This window comes from Triturus cristatus, chromosome 8, assembly GCF_964204655.1.
Source record: "Triturus cristatus chromosome 8, aTriCri1.1, whole genome shotgun sequence".
In the NCBI taxonomy this organism is placed as follows: Eukaryota; Metazoa; Chordata; class Amphibia; order Caudata; family Salamandridae; genus Triturus; species Triturus cristatus.
The window spans coordinates 1,245,420,716-1,245,445,928 of NC_140591.1; the positions used below are offsets into that span (position 1 = coordinate 1,245,420,716).

The 25,213-nt window shown below is 49.9% G+C and overlaps 1 protein-coding gene across 1 annotated transcript in view; it reads left to right on the forward strand.

The window, feature by feature from the left end:
- The window catches only part of DDX3X (DEAD-box helicase 3 X-linked), a 545,023-nt gene that overhangs the window by 337,183 nt on the left and 182,627 nt on the right, over positions 1-25,213 (forward strand). The window contains exons 10-11 of the mRNA XM_085622939.1: positions 16,653-16,751; positions 16,841-17,001. Of these exons, the coding sequence (XP_085479065.1) occupies positions 16,653-16,751; positions 16,841-17,001 (260 nt within the window). The remainder of the gene's footprint in view (positions 1-16,652; positions 16,752-16,840; positions 17,002-25,213) is intronic.

A 25,213-nucleotide genomic window follows, 5' to 3' on the forward strand; every position in this document is an offset into this window, starting at 1 on the left:
AAGAGAAGCTCCACCGTCTGGACCCAAACCGTGCGCTCTCCTTTTATTTGGACCGCGCAAAACAGTTCCGGGTGGACGACAAACTTTTCGTTGAATACGTGGGTGCTAAGAAGGGGAAAGCTGTGCACAAATAAACCATCTCCCGGTGGGTCGTTTTGTGCATAAAAACCTGTTATTCCTTGGCAAAAAAGGACCCTCCTGTTGGGCTGCGAGCCCATTCTACTCTGGCCACAGCGGCTACTACTGCTTTGGGACGGGGAGTCCCTTTGCAGGACATCTGTCAGGCGGCGACGTGGGCTTCGCTACACACGTTTGCCAGGCATTATTGCCTAGACAGCCAAGTCCGGAGGGATGGCTTCTTTGGCCGTTCTGTCCTCCAGGACTTTCTGGTGTGATCTTAGTTCGCAGACCCACCACCGGGGATGATATTGCTTGGGTATCTATTCTAAGGTGAGGAATCTAACTAACGTGTTTCTTTCAGATGAACAAGTTACTTGCCTTCGGTAACGATGTATATGTAAGAAACATTAGTTAGATTCCTCACCGACCCACCTAGCCTCCCCGTTCTGCGAACTGACATCTAGGGTTAAGGTTATCCTTTTCAGGCCCCTAGACTTTTTTGGTACCAGTTTCGGTCTCTTGCATTCCTGGCGCGGAAAGCTATGTACTAGGACTGACGTCGGCGCGCGAGGGCGGCGTCTAAGTACTCGGTCATTCCGGCGCACGACTGACGCGGAGCCGCAGACGACGCCTAGCGACGCGCAAGGGGTATTGCTACAAAAATCTTCCGGATCCAGTCTGACGCCTGGGGATATTCTAAGGTGAGGAATCTAACTAACGTTTCTTACAGATACATAGTTACCGAAGGTAAGTAACTTGTTCTACTTTACTATATACAAAGAACACAACCTTTCAGAAAGACCAAACAACTGTTTGTCTCTTTCTCTCCACCACACAAGGGCAACCCCATCTCAAAATCGGGGATAGGTAGATTGTAAAATGCATCCAGATTTGCTACCACAAAGCAAAACTAACGCTATCCGTTCCCCCTAAAGCCCATTCTACACTGAAGATAGGGGCTTCTATGGCTTTTCTAGGGAACATCCCATTAGATGATACCTGCAAAGCAGCTAAATGGTCAACACCGCACACTTTCACTAAACACTATTGTGTAGATATGCAAACCAAGCAGCAAGCTAGTGTGGGCCAGGCTGTACTAAAAACATTTCAAACCACTGCAACGGATACCGGTGGTCGCCGCTAAGGGGGGGAACTGCTATATAGTCTATGCAAAAGTGTGTAATCTGCAGCTCATATGCCTCGAAAGGAATATGCTAGTTCGAGGCATGTGGGCTGCTGAATTCATATCTGTGCATAGATCGCCGCCTAGTGTTGGGTCCGGATGATTACACATTGTTGTCCTGGAAGAGTCTTTGAAGTATCACGAGATAGGTGGCTCCTCCCCTGGACTACAGTGCACATGGGCATCCTCTCCATCCTTAGATTGTTTTTTTCCGCCATTGGGTTTGATGTGCTATCTTAGCTCAAGTTAGGAATATTCAGTTTTAGGCTAAAAGGCCTTAAGCTTTCGTCGGTACTGTTCCCGTTCGGTGTCGACTACTTACTTTAGTGCTTAGCACCTTCTTCCAACTTTCGGATAGGTTTGGTCCCAACATCGAAGCTCGATCGACGATGGAATCGACTCCATTCAAGAGGTGTCCTTTATGCCACGCGAAGTACCCACACATCGACGTCCACCAGGTCTGTAATAAATGTCTCTCGCCAGATCACGACGAATCGAAATGCATGACCTGTGCCCGATTCCGATCCAAAAAGACTGTGCGGAATCGAAGGGCAGCGAGACTGGAGGCGCAGCAAGCAGCGCCTGCCCCAACCAACATATTCAGCACCGAGGACGAGGACGCCGAGAGCGTGGAAGAAGCCCCGCTTCCGGACACGATTCCCGATCGGAAGACGACTATGAGGTGATCTTTCACCGTGAAGAAAACGTCGATGAGGTAGGAGACTACGACGAGGCCTATGGGGCCGAGGAAGACAGCTCTCCTGAGGAGCTAGGCCAACCCGCCGAAACAGCACGTCGTCATAAGGCTCCGGTCGAAGGATCGCCTTCGGGCCTTACCCGAGATCAAATTCATAGTTCTTCGGCCCCGCCGCCTGGCCTCGAACACTTTCCAAGAGCCAATATTATCGAAGACGACCGGGTTCATAAACCCAAAACCATCAATCGCACCAGTCCCTCCGAAAGTGAAACTGGTGGTGGTCACCTCGAAGACGTCGAAGCCAAAAAGGTCATCGGCTCGGACCGCGTACAAAGACTTCGGTGCCGAGCTCACCGCAGCGGATACGGTTGACAACCCGAAAAGGAAAGCCCTCGGGCACCACAAGGCACCGAGATCTTCGGCGCCGATATCGAAGGCCATAACCTCCGCAGTTAAAATGGCCGCCCCAGCTACGTCGACATCTAACGCAACGGCGCCGACTAAGTCCTCTACTACGTCGAGCGTCGATACCTCCCTTCGGACCGATGATCCCCTTCCTGCAAAAAAATCGGGGCCGTCCTCGACGCCTACCACTACAGTGCCCACCAAACCACCATCTGCGTTCACTGTGCAGCAGGTCTCCACATCTTTGCAACGCATCCGTGACCGGGCAGCCCTTCACTCTATCTCGGGTCCTGACACGAACAAAACCTCTAAAGCGCACTCGAAGCCAACCAACATTACGTTTGGGTTGCCACCGCCCTCGGCCCCGGAACTATTCGAAATTCGGACACGTGTCCTCCACACACAGTCCACCACCTCTGGTCTAACAGAGCAAGACTCTTCGGGGCCACAATTTATCGACGCCGACACTGGCAGGTTAATGCTCCACAAGCGCAAAATAACGCCAGTTAGGGAAGAGGAGCCCTACAAAATTCCTCTTAAACGCAAACTGCCAGCGGGGCAGGAACCAGTGCTCCAGGAACACTTCCAACCCTTCCATCCAGATCCGCAGTCCTTGTTCGAGGCATGTGGGCTGCTGAATTCATATCTGTGCATAGATCGCCGCCTAGTGTTGGGTCCGGATGTTTGCACGTTGTTGTCCTGGAAGAGTCTTCGAAGTATCCTTGGATAGGTGACTCCTCCCCTGGACTACAGTGCGCATGGGCATCCTCTCCATCCTCAGATTGTTTTTTCCCGCCATTGGGTTCGGATGTGCTATCTTAGCTCAAGTTAGGAAAAAATTTTGTCGAGGCCACAAGGCCTTTAGTTCGCGTCGGTACTGTTTATCGATCGGTTTTCGATACTCTCTGTTAGTTTACTAACTTTCAGCACCGACTTTGTTCGCATTTACCTGTCCATCAACTACTTCGACGATGGAATCGAGGACGCCATTCAAAAGGTGTCCGGTATGTAATGCGAAGTACCCACACATCGACGTCCATCCGGTGTGCAACAAATGCCTTTCGCCGGACCACGACGAGTCGACATGTATGGCCTGTGCCCGGTTCCGTTCAAAGAAGACTCTGCGGAATCGTCGAGCGGCGAGGCTCGAAGCGCAGCACGCGGCACCGGCCCCAGCTGACATCTTCGACGACGCGGACGACGTCGAAGAAGTAGAAGTCTTACCCTCCAGTCCCGTTTCCGACCAAGAACCCGGATCGGACGAGGCCGACGAGTCACTCTTCCACAGAGGTGAAGACGACACCGAGGTAGGAGACGACGAGGAGGCCTTAGGGGCCGAAGAGAGTAGCTCCGATGATGAACAAGGCCTACCTGTTCAAACCGAGAATTCACCAGTGCCACAGACTATGGCTCCGGTCGAGGGATCGCCTTCGGGCCTTACCCGAGACCTATCACGCAGTCCTTCGGCCCCGCCCTCTGGCCCGGCCTCGGACGTTCAGCGGCAGCCATTACCGCTTAAGCCAGCTGGTTTCCCTTCTACGAAACCGAAACCGAAAGCTGCTCAGGTTCCTACGAAACCGAAACTGAAAGTGGCGCTAGTCGGATCGAGGCCTTCAACACCTTCGACGCCGGCGCACCGTGTCGGCACCGACCGCACCAAGGGGGACTTCGGTGCCGAACTCGAGACGGGCGACATGGGAGTCGACAAACGGAAGAAGGCCATCGGCGCCGAAAAACCTGCTCGGTTACCGGCGTCGACGCCACCGACACCGAGGGCCGTCCCGCCTGCTACGCCTCGCAGCACTCCCTCGACGACACCGAAACCTCACGTGTCGAAGACGTCGACGGTGATCTCCGCACCTCGGCTCGATGCACCACGGGCGCAGAAGATATCTGCAGCCGCCTCGACGACCCTGGCGGGGGCCACGACCTCTAAGGCGCCCCGAGTACGGCCTGGCGCAATGCCAGGCTGCAAAACCAAGGCTGCCCTCCAGGACCAGTCGGGTTCGATCGATCCAGCGGTTTCGTCGGTGCCGACCAGCATTACCTTCGGCTTGCCTCCATCCACAATCCCGAAGGCGTTTCAACTCAGGACACAGGCCACCAAAACTGCGGTTACGCCTGTCGAGCCGTCTCCGTCACGCGTCATCGACGCCGACACTGGCAGGATGATTCTCCACGACCGAAGGATAACTTCGGAACCGCCATTGGAACCTTTCAGGATCCCGCTAAAGAGGAAGCTGCCTGTGGACACAGAACCTCTCCTGTATGAACCCTTTCATTCACCCTACCAGGATCCACACCGGGCCTCCCCCACACGCTCCGACACGGATGCATTGGAGGACTACATGGGTGAACAAGTCCCCTACCATGTGGACACGGACCCTGATGACCAGCAGGACCCTGACCAAACTTGGGGCGACCCTGCACACCCCAGTGCACCTCTTGATGCACAGGACCCACAACTATATGGGGCAAAAACGTCACCCACAGAGGATACTGCGGCGTTCAACGCTCTGATTGAACGGGCGGCGAACAACCATGATGTACAGCTTCACTCTGATATCATCGAAGATTATTTTCTAATGGACACCTTTGCATCCTCAGAAAGACATGTAAAGACTCTGCCAATGTTGAAGGGGGTCCTTAAGCCAGCCACTGACATTTTCAGGGAACCCACCAGGGCACGAGTGATAAACCCCAGGATCGAAAAGAAATACAGATCAGCACCTGGGGATCCTACTTACATCAGAGGACAATTACCACTCGACTCCATCGTTGTGGCGAATGCCCGCAAGAGGGCACACTCGCAGACAACGGGTGACGCTCCTCCCCCGGACAAGGAGTCCAAGGTGCTGGAGACCTCCGGCAAGCGAGTTGCCGCACAAGCTGCAAGCATATGGCGCATAGCTAACACTCAAGCGCTCCTCGCTCGCTACGATACGGCGCACTATGACACAATGGAGCAACTCCTTCAACACCTCCCTGACCCCTACAAAGAAGGTGCAGAAATCCTTATCAGAGAGGGACAGCTACTCACAAATGCTGCCATCAAATGTGCACTAGACGCTGCTGACACGGCTGCCAGGGCCATCAACACTAGCGTCATCCTACGACGTCACGCCTGGCTACGTATCTCAGGATTCAAGCCTGAGGTACAAAACAATATCCTTAATCAGCCCGTCAACCCCGACTTTTTGTTCGGGCCTGAGGTTGACGCCACCCTCGAGGATAAAAAAGGACACGGACACTGCAAAGTCCATGGGCGCCCTACAAACTCAGTCCTTTCGGAGCGGCTCCTTTCGTCGCCCCGGAAACAAGGGAGCAGGCAGAGGACAGGGGTCACAACAAACATATAACAAGGGTAATACGCAGACCACCTACGATAAGAACACCCGAGGTGGCTATCGTGGCTCCAGTACCAAGGGCAGAGGACGTGGCTACGGCAACACCAGGTCCTCCCCCAAGAACAAGCAGTGACGCCCTCTCCCTTCCTCCCGACCACATAACACCTGTCGGGGGAAGGCTACAACGGTTCCTGTCCACGTGGAACTCCATCACCACGGACAGGTGGGTCAAAGATATTATAAAATACGGTTACTGTCTGGAGTTAACTTCCACTCCACCCACAATACCACCAAGAAACCGTCCTATGTCCTCAGAGCACTTGACGCTCTTACAGCAAGAGGTAGAAAGTATGCTTCTAAAAGGCGCTATCGAGGTCGTACCCGTCCACGAGCGGGGCACGGGGGTTTACTCCCTCTACTTCTTAATTCCAAAAAAGGACGGGTCGCTCAGGCCTATATTAGACCTGAGACCCCTGAACCAGTACATTCTTTCGGAGCACTTTCACATGCTCACTCTACAGCAAGTCCTTCCGCTTCTCCAGCAGGGAGACTTCCTAGCATCACTGGACCTCAAGGATGCGTATTTTCACATACCCATTCACCCCTCACACAAAAAATACCTCAGGTTCACTGTTCAGGGGCAGCACTATCAGTTCAAAGTCCTTCCCTTCGGCGTGACAACAGCGCCCAGGGTTTTCACAAAGTGCCTAGCTACGGTGGCGGCACATTTACGGAGACAGCACATACACGTCTACCCCTACCTAGACGACTGGCTCGTTCAAGCGAGATCGGCCCAGCAATGTGCAAGCCACGTGTCCCGTACCATTCACCTTCTTCACAGTCTGGGACTCTCACTAAATTACCCAAAGTCTCATCTCCAGCCCGCACACGTACAACAGTACCTAGGTGCGACTATAGACACTCTGGCGGCCACAGCTCAGCCAAATTTAGTGAGGATCAACGGCATACAAGCGCTGATCTCCAAGTTCAGACCCAACCACTCGCTTCCAGCGCGAGTGTTTATGCAGTTGATAGGCATGATGGCCTCCTGCATCTTCATAGTCCCGCACGCGAGATTACATATGCGCCCACTTCAGGAGTGCCTAGCACGTCAGTGGAATCAGGCTCAAGGACAGTTGAAAGACCTAGTGTTGGTGAGCGGTCGGGCATACAACTCTCTGCATTGGTGGAATCCACAAAACCTTTGCAAGGGCCGACCGTTCCAAGAGCCTGTTCCACAAATAGTACTGACAGCGGACGCGTCTCTCCAGGGATGGGGAGCTCATGTACTCCACTACACAGTGCAGGGACTATGGACGACACAACAGAAGAAGATGCACATCAACCTTCTGGAACTGATGGCAATCTTCCTGGCCATGAAGGCTTTCAAAGTACATCTGTGCAACAAGGTCGTGTTGATCCGGACGGACAACATGACTGCCATGTACTACATACAGAAGCAGGGAGGGACACACTCCACAGTTGTCTCATCTGGCTCAGAGCATGTGGAAGTGGGCCATTCAGAGGAACATGTTCCTCATGGCGGAACACCTCCCCGGCAAGGACAACCAGATGGCGGATCTGCTCAGCAGACACAGCCACCAGATGCACGAGTGGGAGTTACACCCATCGGTACTCCAACCGTACTTCCAGCAGTGGGGTCACCCAGAAATAGACCTATTCGCGACAAGCGAAAACGCAAAATGCCAAAGCTTCGCCGCCAGATTCCCACACCCGCAGTCGCAGGGCAATGCGATATGGATGAACTGGTCCGGCAAATTTGCGTACGCTTTTCCTCCAGCACCGTTGATACCGCTGGTGGCTCGCAAACTCCGACAACACTCCCTGACACTCGTCCTAGTTGCTCCCACGTGGGCACGCCAGCCGTGGTACACCACCTTCCTCGAACTTTCCGTGGTACCGCATCAAAGGCTGCGGATCAAACCCGCGCATTTGACGCAGAACCATGGAGAGGTTCAGCACCCAGATCCGCAACAGCTGAACCTGGCGATCTGGCTCCTGAAGTCCTAGAGTTTGGCTATCTCAATCTGCCACCTGACTGTATGGACATCATCAAGGAGGCCAGGAGACCCACTACAAGAGCTTGCTATGCAGCCAAATGGAAACGGTTCGTCATTTATTGCGGTAATAATGACATTAACCCGCTGGACGCATCCATCCACAACATCATATGTTACCTCTTACACCTATACCGATGCAATCTGGCGTACACCTCTATACGGGTCCATTTGACCGCAATATCAGCCTATCTGCAAACCAGGCAGCACCTCTCTCTCTTCAGAGTGCCTGCCATCAAAGCATTCTTGGAAGGACTCAAACGAGTCATTCCACCTAGTCACCCACCGGCTCCAATGTGGAACCTCAACTTGGTCCTCACACGCCTGATGGGTCCACCCTTTGAACCTCTACACTCATGCGAGATTCAATTCCTTACCTGGAAAGTAGCCTTCCTGGTAGCGATCACTTCCCTAAGAAGAGTTAGTGAACTCCAGGCACTAACCGTTCAAGAGCCATTTATTCAGGTTCACGCCAACAGGGTCGTACTACGTACCAACCCCAAATTCATGCCCAAGGTAATATCGCAGTTCCACATGAACCAGACTATTGAACTGCCCGTTTTCTTCCAAAACCCACAAACTGTTGCAGAGAGGGCATTACATACACTAGATGTACGGAGGGCCCTCATGTACTACATCGACAGGACTAAACCCTTCAGGAAGACGAAACAACTGTTCGTTGCCTTTGCCCCACACCACAAAGGTAACGCCATCTCCAAAGCAGGGATAGCCAGATGGATAGTTAAGTGTATTCAAATCTGTTATCAAAAGGCAAAACGCACATTAACTATTCCACCACGAGCCCACTCAACACGCAAGTTGGGGGCTTCCATGGCCTTCCTAGGAAACATTCCCCTGCATGATATATGCAGAGCAGCCACATGGTCCACTACACACACATTTACAAAACACTATTGCGTAGATGTGCAGTCAAAACAGCAGGCAGCTGTAGGACAGGCTGTTCTCAAAACACTTTTTCAGACCGCTGCAGCTGGCACGGGTAGCCGCCGCCAATAGAGGGCACTGCTATGTATTCTATGCACAGATATGAATTCAGCAGCCCACATGCCTCGAACTGAATATGCTACTTACCAGTATGCATCTGTTCTTGGCATGTAGGGCTGCTGACATTCATATCGCCCTCCCTCCTCCCCGGCGCCTGTAGCAGCTGCAGCTCTCAGAATTATTGCAAGCATGGTCATCACTTTCTGTATCTACTCCATCACTGCCACAATGGCGAAAAACAATCTGAGGATGGAGAGGATGCCCATGCGCACTGTAGTCCAGGGGAGGAGTCACCTATCCAAGGATACTTCGAAGACTCTTCCAGGACAACAACGTGCAAACATCCGGACCCAACACTAGGCGGCGATCTATGCACAGATATGAATGTCAGCAGCCCTACATGCCAAGAACAGATGCATACTGGTAAGTAGCATATTCATTCTCCTACGCCTTCCGAAACGGACGCAATAGAGGACTATGGCGGGGATGATACCATCTACCCTGGGGACGTAGATCCAGATGAGCACCTACAAGACCTGGATCAGGCATGGGATGACCCCACAGACCAGGGTGCCGCGCCACATACCCAGGATGCGCAGCTCTATAACGTAAAAACGTCTCCCATAGAGGACACTGCTGCCTTTAATGCACTCATCGAACGGGCTGCTGCTCATCATGGGGTAGAACTCCATTCTGATGCCATTGAGGAAGACTTCTTGCTTGACACTTTCGCATCTTCAGAAAGAACTGTCAAAACTTTGCCCGAGTTAAAAGGGGTTCTCAAACCTGCCAAAGACATTTTCAAAGACACCTCAAGAGCACGGGTGTTAAATCCCAGGATTGAAAAAAGTACAAGCCTGCACCAGGTGACCCTAAATACATTAGGGGTCAGTTGCCGTTGGACTCCATGGTGGTTGCTAATGCTCGCAAGAGAGCCCACTCACAAACTACTGGTGATGCTCCTCCCCCAGACAAGGAGTCAAAAGTGCTAGAAACATCGGGCAAACGAATTGCAGCGCAAGCAGCGAACATCCTGCACATTGCAATACACAGGCACTCCTGGCACGTTATGACAGGTCACATTACGACACGCTAGAGTCACTGCTCCAACATCTACCAGATGAGTATAAAGAGTCAGCGGAGCTACTCATCAGAGAAGGACAACTCCTCACTAATGCATCCATAAAATGCGCACTTGACGCAGCTGACACAGCAGCTAGGGCAATACACACAAGCGTCATGCTACGACGCCATGCATGGTTACGAATCTCAGGCTTCAAGCCGGAGATCCAAAACAATATCCTGAACTTACCAGTTAACACAGAATACTTATTTGGCCCAGACGTTGACACTACCCTAGAAAAAATAAAGAAAGACACTGACACTGCGAAATCAATGGGGGCTCTGCATACGCAGCAATTTCGTAGTGGCTCCTTTCGTCGCCCCGGAAATGAAGGAGCAACAAGAGGTCAAGGGTCACAATAGCAGTATGCTAAAAGTGGCACACAAAGCACCTATGACAAAAACAGGGGTGGATATCGTGGATCCAGAGGCAGAGGACGTGGTTATGGCAACACCAGGTCCTCTCCAAAAAACAAATTGACGCCCTCTCCTTAACCCCCGACCACATAACACCTGTTGGGGGAGACTCCAGCTGTTCCTGTCCGCGTGGAAAAACATCACCACAGACAGGTGGGTCCGGGGCATCATCCAGCACGGGTACTGTCTAGAATTGACGTCCACTCCACCCAACATACCACCAAAGCACCGTCCTATGTCAGTCGAGCACTTGGCATTATTACAGCAAGAAGTGCTAGCTATTCTCACAAAAGGAGCAAAAGAGGTAGTGCCCATCAACCAGCAGGGAACAGGGGTGTACTCTCTGTACTTCTTAATCCCAAAAAAGGACGGCTCGTTCAGACCTATTCTAGACCTGCGACCCCTAAACCAATACATTCTGTCAGAGCATTTCCATATGCTCACCCTACAGCAGGTTCTCCCACTACTCAGGGGGATTTTCTAGCCACGCTAGACCTAAAGGATGCATACTTCCACATACCCATACACCCTTCACACAGGAAATACCTCAGGATCACTATTCAAGGGAATCACTATCAGTTCAAAGTTCTCCCCTTCGGAGTAACAACAGCACCCAGGGTCTTTACCAAGTGCCTAGCAACAGTGCCCGCATCTGCGAAGACAGAACATTCACGTCTTCCCTTATCTGGACGACTGGCTAGTTCAGGCCAAGTCCGCACAACAATGTGCCACCCACATGTCCCACACCATTCACCTTCTTCACGGTCTGGGATTCTCACTAAATTACTCAATCACATCTCTAACCTGCGCACGTACAACAATACTTAGGCGCCACACGATCTAAGCGCAGCTTTCGACACGGTATGCCACAAAACCCTATTAGCTCGACTCTGATCTTGGCATATCAGGAATCGCCCTAAATTGGCTGAGATCGTTTCTCAGCAACAGAACCTTCCAGGTCTTTGATGGCAACTCCTACTCCAATAAACGACCTTTGGACTGCGGTGTGCCTCAGGGTTCCTCACTGAGCCCTACGCTGTTTAACGTGTACATGAGGCCACTGGCGGGCGTCGTCCAAAAATACGGTATCAAAATCATATCGTATGCGGACGACACCCAGCTGGTGGTCTCCCTGACACAGAAAGGCAGCGTGTCCCCAGCCCCCCCCCCCCCCCCCCCCACACCCAATCTGGCAGCATGCATGGAGGAAATCCAAAGATGGATGACTGTCATCCTTAAAACTTAACGGTGACAAGACCGAGATTATGATCCTCGGTCCTTCTCCCCTCCCCCACAACCTATCACTAGCTGTGGCCCCCAAGCATGGGACCTATGCCAACTCCCAAGGAAAATATAAAAAGCCTAGTAGTCTGGCTAGATAATAAACTCACATTAAACACCCAAGCAACCAAAACAGCTGCAACCTGCTTCGGAATTATCCGAATGTTGAAGAAAATTCTTCCACTACTAACTTTCGAAGCCAGGCAAGTGGTCATTCAGGGCCTTGTACAATCTAGGCTGGATTTCAACAATGCTCTATACCTAGGAGCCCCAGAGTATGTGTTGGAAAAACTACAAAGAACACAGAATTGTGCCGCCCGCACTCTCTTACAGATTCCTCACAGAGTCAGTCAAGGCAGGGATCAGAGCTCTTCACTGGCTCCCAGTCAGGGAGAGAATAAAATTCAAGGCGCTCGGCATTTCGCATCAAGCTTTTTACAGAGCAAATCCGAAAATCAATCATTCACTTCTCTCCCCCTACTGCCCTGGAAAATCCCTGCGCTCCACGAATGCACTTCTCGCCGTAGTCCCTAGAATCAAAAAAGCTAGAGCAGGAGGCAGGTCCTTTTCTCTTAACGCTGCCAAGCTCTGGAACTCACTCCCCTTCCCACTCAGAGCCAACCCCACCCTTCTACTCTTCCGCAAAGAACTCAAAACACTCATATTTAGAAACTAATCCCCCCTGCCCCCCACTACCCGCAGAACCGTCTTCCTTCCATTACCAGCGCTTGGACGCCTTCGGGCAGCAGTCGCGCTCTACAAAACCCCTTCACTTCACTTCACAATCAACACTGGCTGCCAAAGCTCAGCCAACTTTAATGAGCATCAACAGCATGCAACTGCTGATCTCAAAATTCAAACCTCAACACTCCTTTCCTGCGCGAGTGTTCATGCAGTTGATAGGCATGATGGCCTCCTGCATTTTCATAGTCCCGCACGCAAGACTACATATGCGCCCGCTTCAGGAGTGCTTTGCACGTCCATGGAATCAGGCTCACGGGCAATTAAAAGACCTAGTGTTGGTGAGCGGTCGGGCATACAACTCTCTGCATTGGTGGCATCCACAAAACCTTTGCAAGGGCCGACCGTTCCAAGAGCCTGTTCAACAAATCATACTGACGGCGGACGCGTCTCTCCAGGGATGGGGAGCTCATGTACTCAATTACACAGTGCAGGGACTATGGACAACACAACAAAAGAAGATGCACATCAACCTTCTGGAACTGATGGCAATCTTCCTAGCCATGAAGGCATTCAAAGTACACTTGTGCAACAAAGTCGTGTTGATCCGGACGGACAACAGGACTGCCATGTACTAAATACAGAAGCCGGGAGGAACACACTCTCCACAGTTGTCTCATCTGGCTCAGAGCATGTGGAAGTGGGCCATCCGGAGGAACATATTCCTCATGGCGGAACACCTCCCCGTCAAGGACAACCAGATGGCGGATCTGCTCAGCAGACACAGCCACCAGATGCACGAGTGGGAGCTACACCCATCAGTTCTCCAACCGTACTTCCAACAATGGGGTCATCCAGAGATAGACCTATTCGCAACAAAAGAAAACACAAAATGCCAAAGTTTTGCCGCCAGGTTCCCACAGTCGCAGGGCAATGCGATATGGATGAACTGGTCCGGCAAATTTGCGTACGCTCTTCCCCCAGCACCATTAATACCGCTGGTGGCGCGCAAACAGGCAACACTCACTGACCCTTATCCTGGTTGCTCCAACGTGGGCACACCAGCCGTGGTACACCACCTTTCTGGAACTTTCCGTGGTGCCTCATCAGACTGCGGATAAAACCAGCACTTTTTACGCAGAACCATGGCGAAATTCAGCACCCAGATCCCCAACAGCTGAACCTGGCGATCTGGCTCCTGAGATCTTAGAGTTTGGCTACCTAAACTTACCACCTGACGTATGACTATCATCAAAGAAGCCAGGAGACCCACTACTAGAGCCTGCTATGCGGCCAAATGGAAAAGGTTTGTCATTTACTGCAACATCAATGACATTAACCCACTGGACGCATCTATTCAAAACATCATATGCTACCTCTTACACCTATACCGCTGCAATCTGGCATACAACTCAATACGCATCCATTTGACCGTGATAGCAGCCGACCTCCAACAGGCAGCACCTCTCCTTATTCAAAGTGCCTGCCATCAAAGCTTTCTTGGAGGGACTCAAACGAGTAATTCCCCCAAGACACCCACCGGCACCAGTGTGGAACCTCAACTTGGTCCTCACCAGATTAATGGGTCTGCCCTTTGAACCTCTCCATTCATGTGAGATTCAATTCCTCACCTGGAAAGTGGCTTTCCTAGTGGCCATCACTTCCTTAAGGAGAGTTAGTGAGCTCCAGGCACTAACCATTCAAGAGCCATTCATTCAGTTTTAAAGAAATATGAGAGGCAACACAAAAGAAAGCTGTATGGAAGTAATACAACTCAAGCACAAATTTTCAGTTCACACGAAAAGTTTGCAGTATTCAGATGTTCTTTATTCCAAGACGTAGTGCAACAATGTTCACAGCCAACGCGTTTCGCCCAAACATGGGCTTTTTCAAGGCTGTTTGGGGATCATACAAAAATATGGGATGTATCCTTACTCGGTACACATAGAGAATTCATTTACAAACCATAGTGGTAAGAGAGAGAAACGTTTAGGAGAAGGCAAGCGAAAGGAAAGAAAAAAGCATGCTGATGACAAACAGGGAAAAAACAACGGAGTTGTTTCAAGAATATAGGTGCGGAATAGACCAAGCTGGTGAACTGCCGTGGTCTATTTCTATTGGTTTGTAAATGAATTCTCTATGTGTACCGAGTAAGGATACATACCATATTTTTGTATGATCCCCAAACAGCCTTGAAAAAGCCCATGTTTGGGCGAAACGCGTTGGCTGTGAACATTGTTGCACTACGTCTTGGAATAAAGAACATCTGAATACTGCAAACTTTTCGTGTGAACTGAAAATTTGTGCTTGAGTTGTATTACTTCCATACAGCTTTCTTTTGTGTTGCCTCTCATATTTCTTTAAAACATGTTGTATTTGTGGTCTTTCAAGCAGCAGGCCATTTGAGGTGGGCAATACTAGCACTACTGCATGGTGACAGGTCTAGGCTGTGCACTCGTATATAACCTAGCTGCTTTCTTTTCTAAGCTATAAGCCATTCATTCAGGTCCACGCAAACAGGGTTGTACTACGCACCAACCCCAAGTTCATGCCCAAAGTCATTTCACAGTTCCACATTAACCAAACTATTGAACTGCCCGTTTTCTTTCAAAATCCGCAAAATGTCGCCGAAATAATGCTCCATACACTAGATATAAAGCGGGCTCTCATGTACTATATTGACAGGACGAAGGATTTTAGAAAAACTAAACAACTCTTCGTTGCCTTTTCTCCACAACACAAAGGCAACGCCATTTCCAAAGCAGGAATAGCCAGATGGATCGTTAAATGCATTCAGATTTGCTATCACAAAGCTAAACGCACATTAACGGTTTCCGCACGAGCCCACTCAACACGAAAGTTAGAGGCGTCCATGGCTTTCCTAGGAAACAGTCCTTTACAAGAAATATGTAGAGCAGCCACATGGTCCACTATACATACATTTACCAAACACTACTGTGTAGATGTACACTCAAAACAGCAGGCAGCTGTAGGACAGGCTGTTCTCAAAACTCTTTTCCAGACTGCTGCAGCTGGCACAGGTAGCCGCCGCTAAGGGAGGTACTGCTATATATTCTATGCACAGATATGAATTTAGCAGCCCACATGCCTCGAACTGATTATGCTACTTACCAGTATTCATCTGTTCTTGGCATGTAGGGCTGCTGACATTCATATCGCCCACCCTCCTCCCCGGCGACTGTAGCGGCTGCAGCACTCAGAATTTCTGTATAGCATGGTCATCACTTACTGTATCTACTCCATCACTGCCACAATGGCGAAAAACAAGGATGGAGGAGATGCCCATGCGCACTGTAGTCCAGGGGAGGAGCCACCTATCTCGTGATACTTCGAAGACTCTTCCAGGACAACAATGTGCAATCATCCGGACCCAACACTAGGCGGCGATCTATGCACAGATCTGAATGTCAGCAGCCCTACATGCCAAGAACAGATGCATACTGGTAAGTAGCATAATCACTTACCAGTATGCATCTGTTCTTGGCATGTAGAGCTGCAGCTCTACACACGCCCACCCGCCTCCCCGGCTACCTGTATCTGTTCCAGTCTATCTTATTTAGATACAACACACATGGGTTTCTTCACTGTGGTTACTACGCTCCATCTTTCCCTGCTGACGAAAAACAATCTGAGGATGGAGCCGAAGCCCATGCGTAATACGATCCAAAGGAGGAGTCACCGACCTCGTGACTTCCAAAGACTTTCCAAGAGGAAAAACAAACTGCAAACATCCAGGCCCAACACAAGATGGCGATCTATGCAAAAGTGTGTAGATCTGCAGCTCTACATGCCAAGAACAGATGCATACTGGTAAGTAGCATATTCCTTCCCTTCTTGGCAAAAAAAACTATCTGACGATGGAGCCGATGCCCATGAGCACTATTGTCCAAAGGAGGAGCCACCTATCCCAAGACTTTCCAGGACAACAACAATGTGCAAACATCTGGGCCCAACACCAGATGGCGATCTATGCACAAGTGTGTGGATCTACAGCTCTACATGCCAAGAACAGATACATACTGGTAAGTAGCATTTTCCTCACTAAACACTATTGTGTGGATGTCTTAGCATGCCAACAAGCCTTTGTACGTCGGGCATTGCTACAGACCGTTTTTCATACTATTGCAACTCCCACACGGTACCCACTCCTTTTAAGGAGGGACTGTTTTACAGTCTATGCAGAGCATGTGTATTTGCAGCCGCACATGCCATTGAACGGATGAATTCAAAATATTTTAATTAGATTTATCATGAGTAACAGTGCTGCATTTCTTTTTGCTCTTGTTTGTTCACAGGAAAATGGGAAGTATGGAAGACGCAAACAATATCCAATGGCTTTGGTATTGGCTCCTACCAGAGAACTGGCTGTTCAGATCTATGAAGAGGCTCGAAAGGTAAATAAGTGGGTTTTTAATAATTGTTCTAGGTTTTGGAGCGAAATATTGCATCTTTTTGTAATATTTTTAAATATTTTTTTTTTCAGTTTGCCTATAGATCCAAAGTTCGTCCTTGTGTGGTGTATGGAGGAGCAGACATCGGTCAACAGATTCGGGATTTAGAGCGTGGTTGCCATTTACTTGTTGCAACCCCTGGACGTCTTGTTGATATGATGGAACGAGGGAAAATAGGCCTGGATTACTGCAAGTAGGTTTCCCCTATATGATTTCAGTTTAATGTGGTTCCATTAACAGCTACAACTTGTTGCAAGATGGGCATGCAAGGTAGACGTGACATCTGGAATGGCTGGCTTTTCAGTTAATCACTTCAAACATCTAGGGGTTTGAATGTTGTGTAAACCTAACTTCTGTTTACTGTCTAATACACTCCTTTCACACGAGCCTGGGTCTTTAAAACACCATTTGCCTTATTTTGATGGAGGGTACATTTAAGACTATTTTTATTGAATCAGTAGTGCAGTTGTTTGGGTATTTAACACAAAAAAAAAAAAATAATTTTCCAAATTGATGTGAGTCAGCTTGATTAAGCAGCCTTATGCTATTACATGCAAGTATACAAATATACCTTCTGGTAATGTTTGACGCATGTGAGCTGTAGATCACATGCTTTGCATACTCCTGCCATCTAGTAATGGGTCTGGATGTTTTGCAAGTTGTTTTTCTTCGAAGTCTTTTCCAGTCACAAGGTAGGTGCCTCCTTTCGGTGATTATTATCCTCCTCCTCCTCCGACGAAATGTCAGTTGAATAGCCAGGTTTTTAAATGCTGCTTAAAAATAGTTAACGAGGGGAGGAGCGCAGTTCTAGAGGCAATGCATTCCAATGTTTCGGCGCCAGATTGGAAAAGGCACGGCCCCCCAGCTTTGCTTTTTTTATTTTAGGCACTATGAGAAGCTTTTGGCTGATAGACCTTAAAAGTCGCAATGGAATGTACCAGTCCAGCTTTTTCAAGAGGTATTTAGGTCCCTGTCCATGGAGTGCCTTGAATACTAGGCACAGAAGTTTGAAGAGTGCCCTTTTTCTGATAGGCAGCCAATGGAGCTCTTTTAGAAGTGGCATGGATGCCGTCCGCGGGGTTTGTTTAAGGCCAAGCGAGCGGCCGTGTTTTGCACGACTTGTAGCCTGGAAAGTAGGTGTTCGAGGCATATGAGCTGCAGATCACACACTGAGGATAAGATCGCCATCTGGTGTTGGGCTCGGATGATTGCAGGTTGTTGTCGTCTTCGGAAGAAGCCTTTGGTCACGAGGTTGGTGACTCCTCCCCTGGACAACAGTGCGCATGGGCATCCACTCCATCGTCAGATTGTTTTTTTCCTCCATTGGGTTCAGATGAACTTTTTCCACTCCAGCAGAAAACTTCCAGCAATCGATTTAACTCTTCAATCTTCATTCCATCGACATCGAAATCAACTCGGACCGGTTCCGGAAGCGGCTGATGGACAGGACACCCTTTAAAAAATGCCCCCAGTGTGGAGCGAAGTTCCCCCACAGTGACCACCACGAGGTTTGTAACCTCTGCCTGTCGCCGGAACACAACAAATCGACCTGTCCAGCTTGTGCCGCTTTCCGTTCCAAGAAGACCCTCCGGGACCGAAGAGCTCGACGCCATATTATGGCCAAACCAGCTCCAGAACCGGAGGACATCTTTCTTCAGGATGTTCCTGAAGATGACACCGAAGATCTCGATCGTGTCCGAGGCCGACTATTCCGATGACCTCATCACTCCAGGGCAGCGTGTGAGTACCACCCCCTGCCCCTGCCCCATCCAAAAAGACATTGGTCAAGACTCCTCCAGCTGGGCCCAGTCGCGACCGGAAATCCTCTTCAGAAGCCCCACCCTCGGGCCCGGCTCCGAAGACATCTAAGCCTGTAGGTGGCTCGGGCTCGAGCAAACCTCATGTGATTGTACCTATAACACCTTCGGCACCGAAAAAACCACTGTCTGCACCGAAACAGGCTTCAAGACCGAAATCTCCTTCGGCACCGAAACGTTCCTTGGCACCGAAGTCTCCACCGGCGCCGAAACGTTCTTCGACATCGATGCCTAAAAGTCCCTCGGCACCGAAGCCATCGGCGCCGAAAACTCCATCTGCACCGAAAAATCCATCGGCACCGGAAACTACGTCCACCCCGAAAAAGGTTCATAAAGACCCGAAACGGCCATCACCGCCACCACCTTCGGAGCCGGCTGAACTTTTTCGCCCAGATCCTACTCAAAAGCGGATCTACATCAATCCCGAAACTGGACATGTGACTGCCGTCCCATACAAGAAACGGAAGCTGGACATCACACCTCCTCCAGCTCCCATACGGAAAAGGGACTGTGCTACTTCATCACTTCGTCCTTCCTCTCCTGTATTACCTCCTAACCCGTTCCCCCCCCCCCCCCCCCCCCCCCCCCCCCCCCTCCTCCTTCTCCTTCACCTTTACCATCTCCCTATCAATCACCTCCTCCACAGGATGATAATGATGACTTAGGGGGAGGGGCGGACCCTGAGTTATCTTGTACATTTCCAGACACAGCACCAGTAGCTGACTGGTCTTATCCAATGCCTGACATGCCTGACCCCACTACCTACCCCTCCAAGCCCTCTCCTCCTGATGACCATTTGGGGTTTGGCCAACTAATAAATAGGGCAGCAACATTCCATGGCGTCACAATGCACACGGACCCTCTTGAAGAGGACTTTCTCCTCGATACTTTTGAGCAGTCACAAAAAACTGTTCACATACTGCCCATGATTAAAGGGGTTATAAAGCATGCCACTGAGGTCTTTAAAGACCCTGTTCGAGCTAGGGTTCTCAACCCCCGCATCGAAAAAGTACCGACCAGCCCCGCAGGACCCTGCATACATTAAAGCCCAGCTCCCTTTAGACTCCTTGGTCGTATCAAATGCCAGGAAGCGCGTTGACTCACAGACAACTGGAGAAACGCCTCCCCCGGACAAGGAGTCTAAGCTTTTAGAGGCCTCAGGCAAACGAGTCGCCGCACAGGCGGCGAACCACTGGCGTATTGCCAATACCCAGGCCCTGTTAGCCCGGTATGATAGGGCGCATTATGACCAACTTGAGGACCTTCTGCAACATCTGCCTGAACCCTTTAAATCCCAGGCCAGTGACCTCATTCAAGAAGGCAAGTTAATATCTACTGCCTCCATTAAATGCGCCTTAGATGCGGCAGACACTGTTTCTCGGGCGGTCAATACTAGCGTCTTACTCAGACGACATGCCTGGCTCCGTATTTCCGGTTTTAAACCGGAGGTTCAAACAGCAATTCTAGCTCAACCTTTCAACCAAGACCAGTTATTTGGCCCTGCAGTGGACACTGCATTAGAAAAAATGAAGAAGGATAATGAGACTGCCAAGTCTATGGGAGCACTGCAGTCTCCTCAAAACCGGGGTTCTTTTCGTCGTTCCTTTTATAGAGGAGGCTCCAAAAACACGGCAACTGAGACCACGTCCACCTTTAAAAATTCTGGACAAACATCCCCTAACAGAGGTTATTTCCGAGGAGGTTATAGGGGAAACAATAACAAAGGTCGAGGGCGGGGCAACAACACCCGCACCTCCCCAGCCACCAAACAGTGACTTGCCACCACTCTCCCCCCCCCCCCCCCCCCCCCCCCCCCCCCAGACCATTCCACTCTAGTCGGGGGGCGGCTCCAACAATTCCTACCTGTCTGGACTTCCATCACCACAGACAGATGGGTAAGACAAATTATCCAGTCTGGCTACTGCCTCGAACTCATACAATCCCCCCCAAACATACCACCCAAACAACGTCCAATGTCCTCACATCATCTCTCTCTCCTCAAACAACAAGTTCAATCCCTGTTACAAAAACATGCGATAGAACCAGTCCCTCTTCAACATCAGGGAACAGGGGTGTATTCTCTATACTTCCTCATTCCCAAAAAGGACAAAACATTACGGCCCATACTGGATCTCAGACTACTAAACCAGTATATACATTCGGATCATTTTCATATGACCACCCTCCAACAAGTCCTCCCACTATTACAACAGGGAGACTTCCTTGCCACGTTGGACCTCAAGGACGCGTACTTTCACATCCCTATGCATCCCGCTCACAGAAAATATCTACGATTTGTGGTAGATGGGCAACACTATCAATTTACAGTTCTCCCATTCGGAGTAACAACGGCACCCAGAGTTTTCACCAAGTGCTTAGCAGTCGTGGCGGCGCACCTCAGAAGACAACAGATCCATGTCTTCCCCTATCTGGACGATTGGCTCATAAAAGCCAATACTCACCAAAAATGCGTTCTCCACACATCGCACGATTCAAACTCTCCACAATTTGGGATTCACTATCAACTACCCCAAATCCCATCTACAACCTTCCCACTTACATCAGTATCTAGGAGCAACCATAGATACATCCAAAGCCATTGCTTATCCCAGCACTGCCAGGATAGCCAGTATACAAAATCTCATCTCTCAATTTCAAACTCATCCATCTCTTCCAGCAAGAGTGTTCATGCAGCTCCTAGGCATGATGGCGTCCTGCATCTCCATAGTCCCACACGCACGACTTCAAATGCGTCCCTTACAGGAATGTCTAGCACAACAGTGGAACCAAGCTCACGGACAACTTACCGATCTGGTGTTGGTGGACAGTCGCTCACTTCGCTCACTGAAATGGTGGAACACCATCAACCTGTCCAAAGGGCGGCCGTTCTTAGAGCCTCTTCCACAAGTTGTGCGAACTACAGACGCATCTCTCACAGGGTGGGGAGCCCACCTCATTCACCATACCACTCAGGGCAGATGGACCAGTCAACAGAAACTGCTCCACATCAACCACCTGGTACTCTTAGCAGTGTTCCTAGAACTAACATCCTTTCAAGTACACCTAAAGAACAAAACTGTCCTCATACGCACAGACATGACGACAATGTATTCTATACAGAAACAGGGAGGGACACATTCTCTCCAACTGGCACAGCAAATCTGGAGATGGGCAATTCCCCAAAACATCTACCTGTTAGCAGAACATCTCCCAGGGATCCACAATCAAGTGGCCGACCTCCTAAGTCGCCACACGCAACAGATCCACGAATGGGAATTACACCCCAAGGTTCTACTCCCCTTCTTCCAGAAATGGGGACAACCAGACAGAGACCTGTTCGCCACTCCCGAAAACACAAAATGCCCAACCTTCACCGCCAGGTTTCCACACCCACAGTCGAAGGGCAATGCCCTATGGATGAACTGGTCAGGCAGATTTGCGTACGCTTTTCCGCCTCTCCCACTAGTTCCATTTGTGGTACGCAAACTGAAACAAGTCGCTAACGCCAATACTAGTAGCTCCCACTTGGGCACGTCAACCGTGGTTCACCACACTTCTGGAACTATCTTTAGTTCCACATCAAAGGCTACGCCTCTCCCCGGATCGATTAACCCAGAACCATGGAGAAATCAGACACCCAGATCCTCAAACACTGAACCTAGCAATCTGGCTCCTGAGGTCTTAGAGTTCGGATACCTCCATCTCCTTCCAGACTGTATGAATATCATAAAGGAAGTTAGACGACCTACTACTAGAGCATGTTATGCCGCAAAATGGAAACTATTTGCCATCTACTGCGCTAATGACATACATCCATTGGATGCTTCCATCCAAAACATCATTTGCTATCTACTACACTTGCAAAGATGCAATCTAGCGTATTCCTCTATACGTTTACACCTAGCAGCCTTGGCAGCCTACTTGCAAAATAGGCAACACCTGTCCCTTTTTAAGGTACCAGCCATCAAAGCGTTTATGGAAGGTCTCAAAAGAATTCTTCCCCCAAGATTGCCACCTGCCCCAGTGTGGAATCTCAATGTGGTTCTAACAAGACTTATGGGTCCCCCATTTGAACCTATGCACAAATGTGAATTACAATTCCTAACATGGAAGGTAGCTTTCCTTATCGCAATCACTTCCCTACGCAGAGTAAGTGAAATACAAGCCCTTACACTAGAGGAACCTTTCTTACAACTACACCGTAACAAAGTGGTTCTTAGGACAAACCCTAAATTTCTTCCAAAAGTGATTTCCCCTTTCCACCTTAACCAATCAGTAGAGCTACCAGTCTTTTTCCCAAATCCAGACTCCGTAGCTGAAAGGGCCCTACATACCTTAGATGTCAAAAGAGCCTTGCTTTTACATAGACAGGACAAAACCTTTTCGAAAGACAAAACAACTCTTTGTTGCTTTCGCACCACCACATAAAGGCAATCCCATCTCCAAATCCGGTATAGCCCGGTGGATAGTTAAATGCATCCAAATATGCTACCAAAAGGCTAAACGTACACTTACAGTTCCCCCTAGGGCGCACTCCACGCGTAAAATAGGGGCTTCTATGGCCTTCTTAGGTAACATTCCCTTAGACATTTGCAAGGCAGCCACGTGGTCTACCACGCATACCTTCACTAAACACTACTGTGTTGACGTGCAGGCCAAACAGGCCCCAGTGGGCCAGGTTGTCCTAAACTTTATTTCAAACTGCTGCAACAGATACAGGCGACCACCGCTAAGGGGAAGCACTGCTGTATAATCTATCCTCAGTGTGATCTGCAGCTCATATGCCTCGAACGGAATATGCTACTTACCAGTATGCATCTGTTCTTGGCATGTAGAGCTGCAGAGTCACACACGCCCGCCTGCCTCCCCGGGACCTGTATCTGTTCCAGCATCTGTCTTACTTAGACATTGCACCTGGACATCCTTTCTTTCATTCCTATACACTCAATCTTTTCCCATCATGGCGAAAAAACAATCTGACGATGGAGTGGATGCCCATGCGCACTGTTGTCCAGGGGAGGAGTCACCAACCTCGTGACCAAAGGCTTCTTCCTAAGAAGACCACAACCTGCAATCATCCGAGCCCAACACCAGATGGCGATCTTATCCTCTGTGTGTGACTCTGCAGCTCTACATGCCAAGAACAGATGCATACTGGTATGTAGCATATTCCTCTCCCTTGCCCCCACCAAGAGAGCATTCCCATAATCCAGTCTGCTTACTAGAAGTGCCTGGATCAGGGCCCTTCTGGCGGAGATGGGAATCCACGGGACGACCTTCCTCAACATACGCATAAGTCCAAAACATTGACCCGAAAGGGTTATTGATCTGTTCTTCCATGGATAGATTGTTATCCATTAAGATACCTAGGTTTTTTTACCCTGTTTTTGGGGCATGGAGCTGTTCCTAATTACTCTGGCCACCACTCATCTGTCCAAATCTCTGCTGCTTTGCCAAACAATAAGATCTCTGATTTGTTGGAGTTAAGCTGCAGGTAGTTGTTTTTCATCCATGCAGAGATTTTTATCATACAGCTTTTAAATCTGACTCTGGTCACCATGGGGTCCTTCTCTATGGGAATTATCACCGGAGTGTCATCGGCATAGGAGATGGTTTGGAACCCACAGGATTTTATAATGGTGGCCAGGGACAACACGTAGATATTGAACAGGGTGGCTCTTCAAATAGAGCCCTGAGGAACCCCCTTGTCAACTGCCGAGGTCTGAGACAAAGGAGTCAAAATGAACACATTGCGATCTATCCAAAGGAAACTCTGCAGCCACTCCAATGCCCTTCCCGTGACACCAATCTCTCGTAGTCTCTCCAGCAGGATTTTGGGAGAGATGGTGTCAAAGGCTGCTGACAGATCCAGAAGGACTAGTACCACAGGGGTTCCTTCGTCAAGCAGCATTCTGATGGTGTCAGTTACCTCAACCAGCATGGATTCCATGCTGTAGCCCGCACGGACACCTGACTGGGAGGTATCCAGGAGATCAAACCACTTAAGATGATCTGATAGTTGGCGGTTAATCAAAGTTTCCATGATTTTAGAGCAGCAGGGAGGAGCGAGATCGGTCGGTAGTTCTGTAGGTCGGCAGCATCTGCCGTGGGTTTCTTGGGTAGGTGTTTGACGAAGGCCTTTTTCCAGCTCGCTGGAAAGGAGGAGGTAGCTAGGGGTAGATTGCATATTTCAGTGATGGGATCCACTAGTTCTATTGCTAGCTCAGACAGCACATATGGGGGAGCTATGTCGGACGGGGAGCCTGACTTATCAAAAGAGGAAGCACCTGTTCCCTGGTGAACGTTGCCAAGGTCTCCAGCTTTTCTATGGAGGCATTTTCTATGATATGGATGCTTTCCCCGTTGCCTGATCCCTGCTCGAAAGTGTCATAAATGGTATCTATTTTATTTTTGAAGTGAGTGGATATATTATCGCAAAGTTCCTGCGAGGAGGGGCACGTGGGGGCTGCTACTCTGGGGGGGGTGAATTCCTTGAGAATCCTGAACAGTTCTTTCGACGAGCCCTTCGCCTCCTCGATACGAGTGGCTAATAAAGTTCTTCTCGCACTGTTAGTTTTGGAGATGACG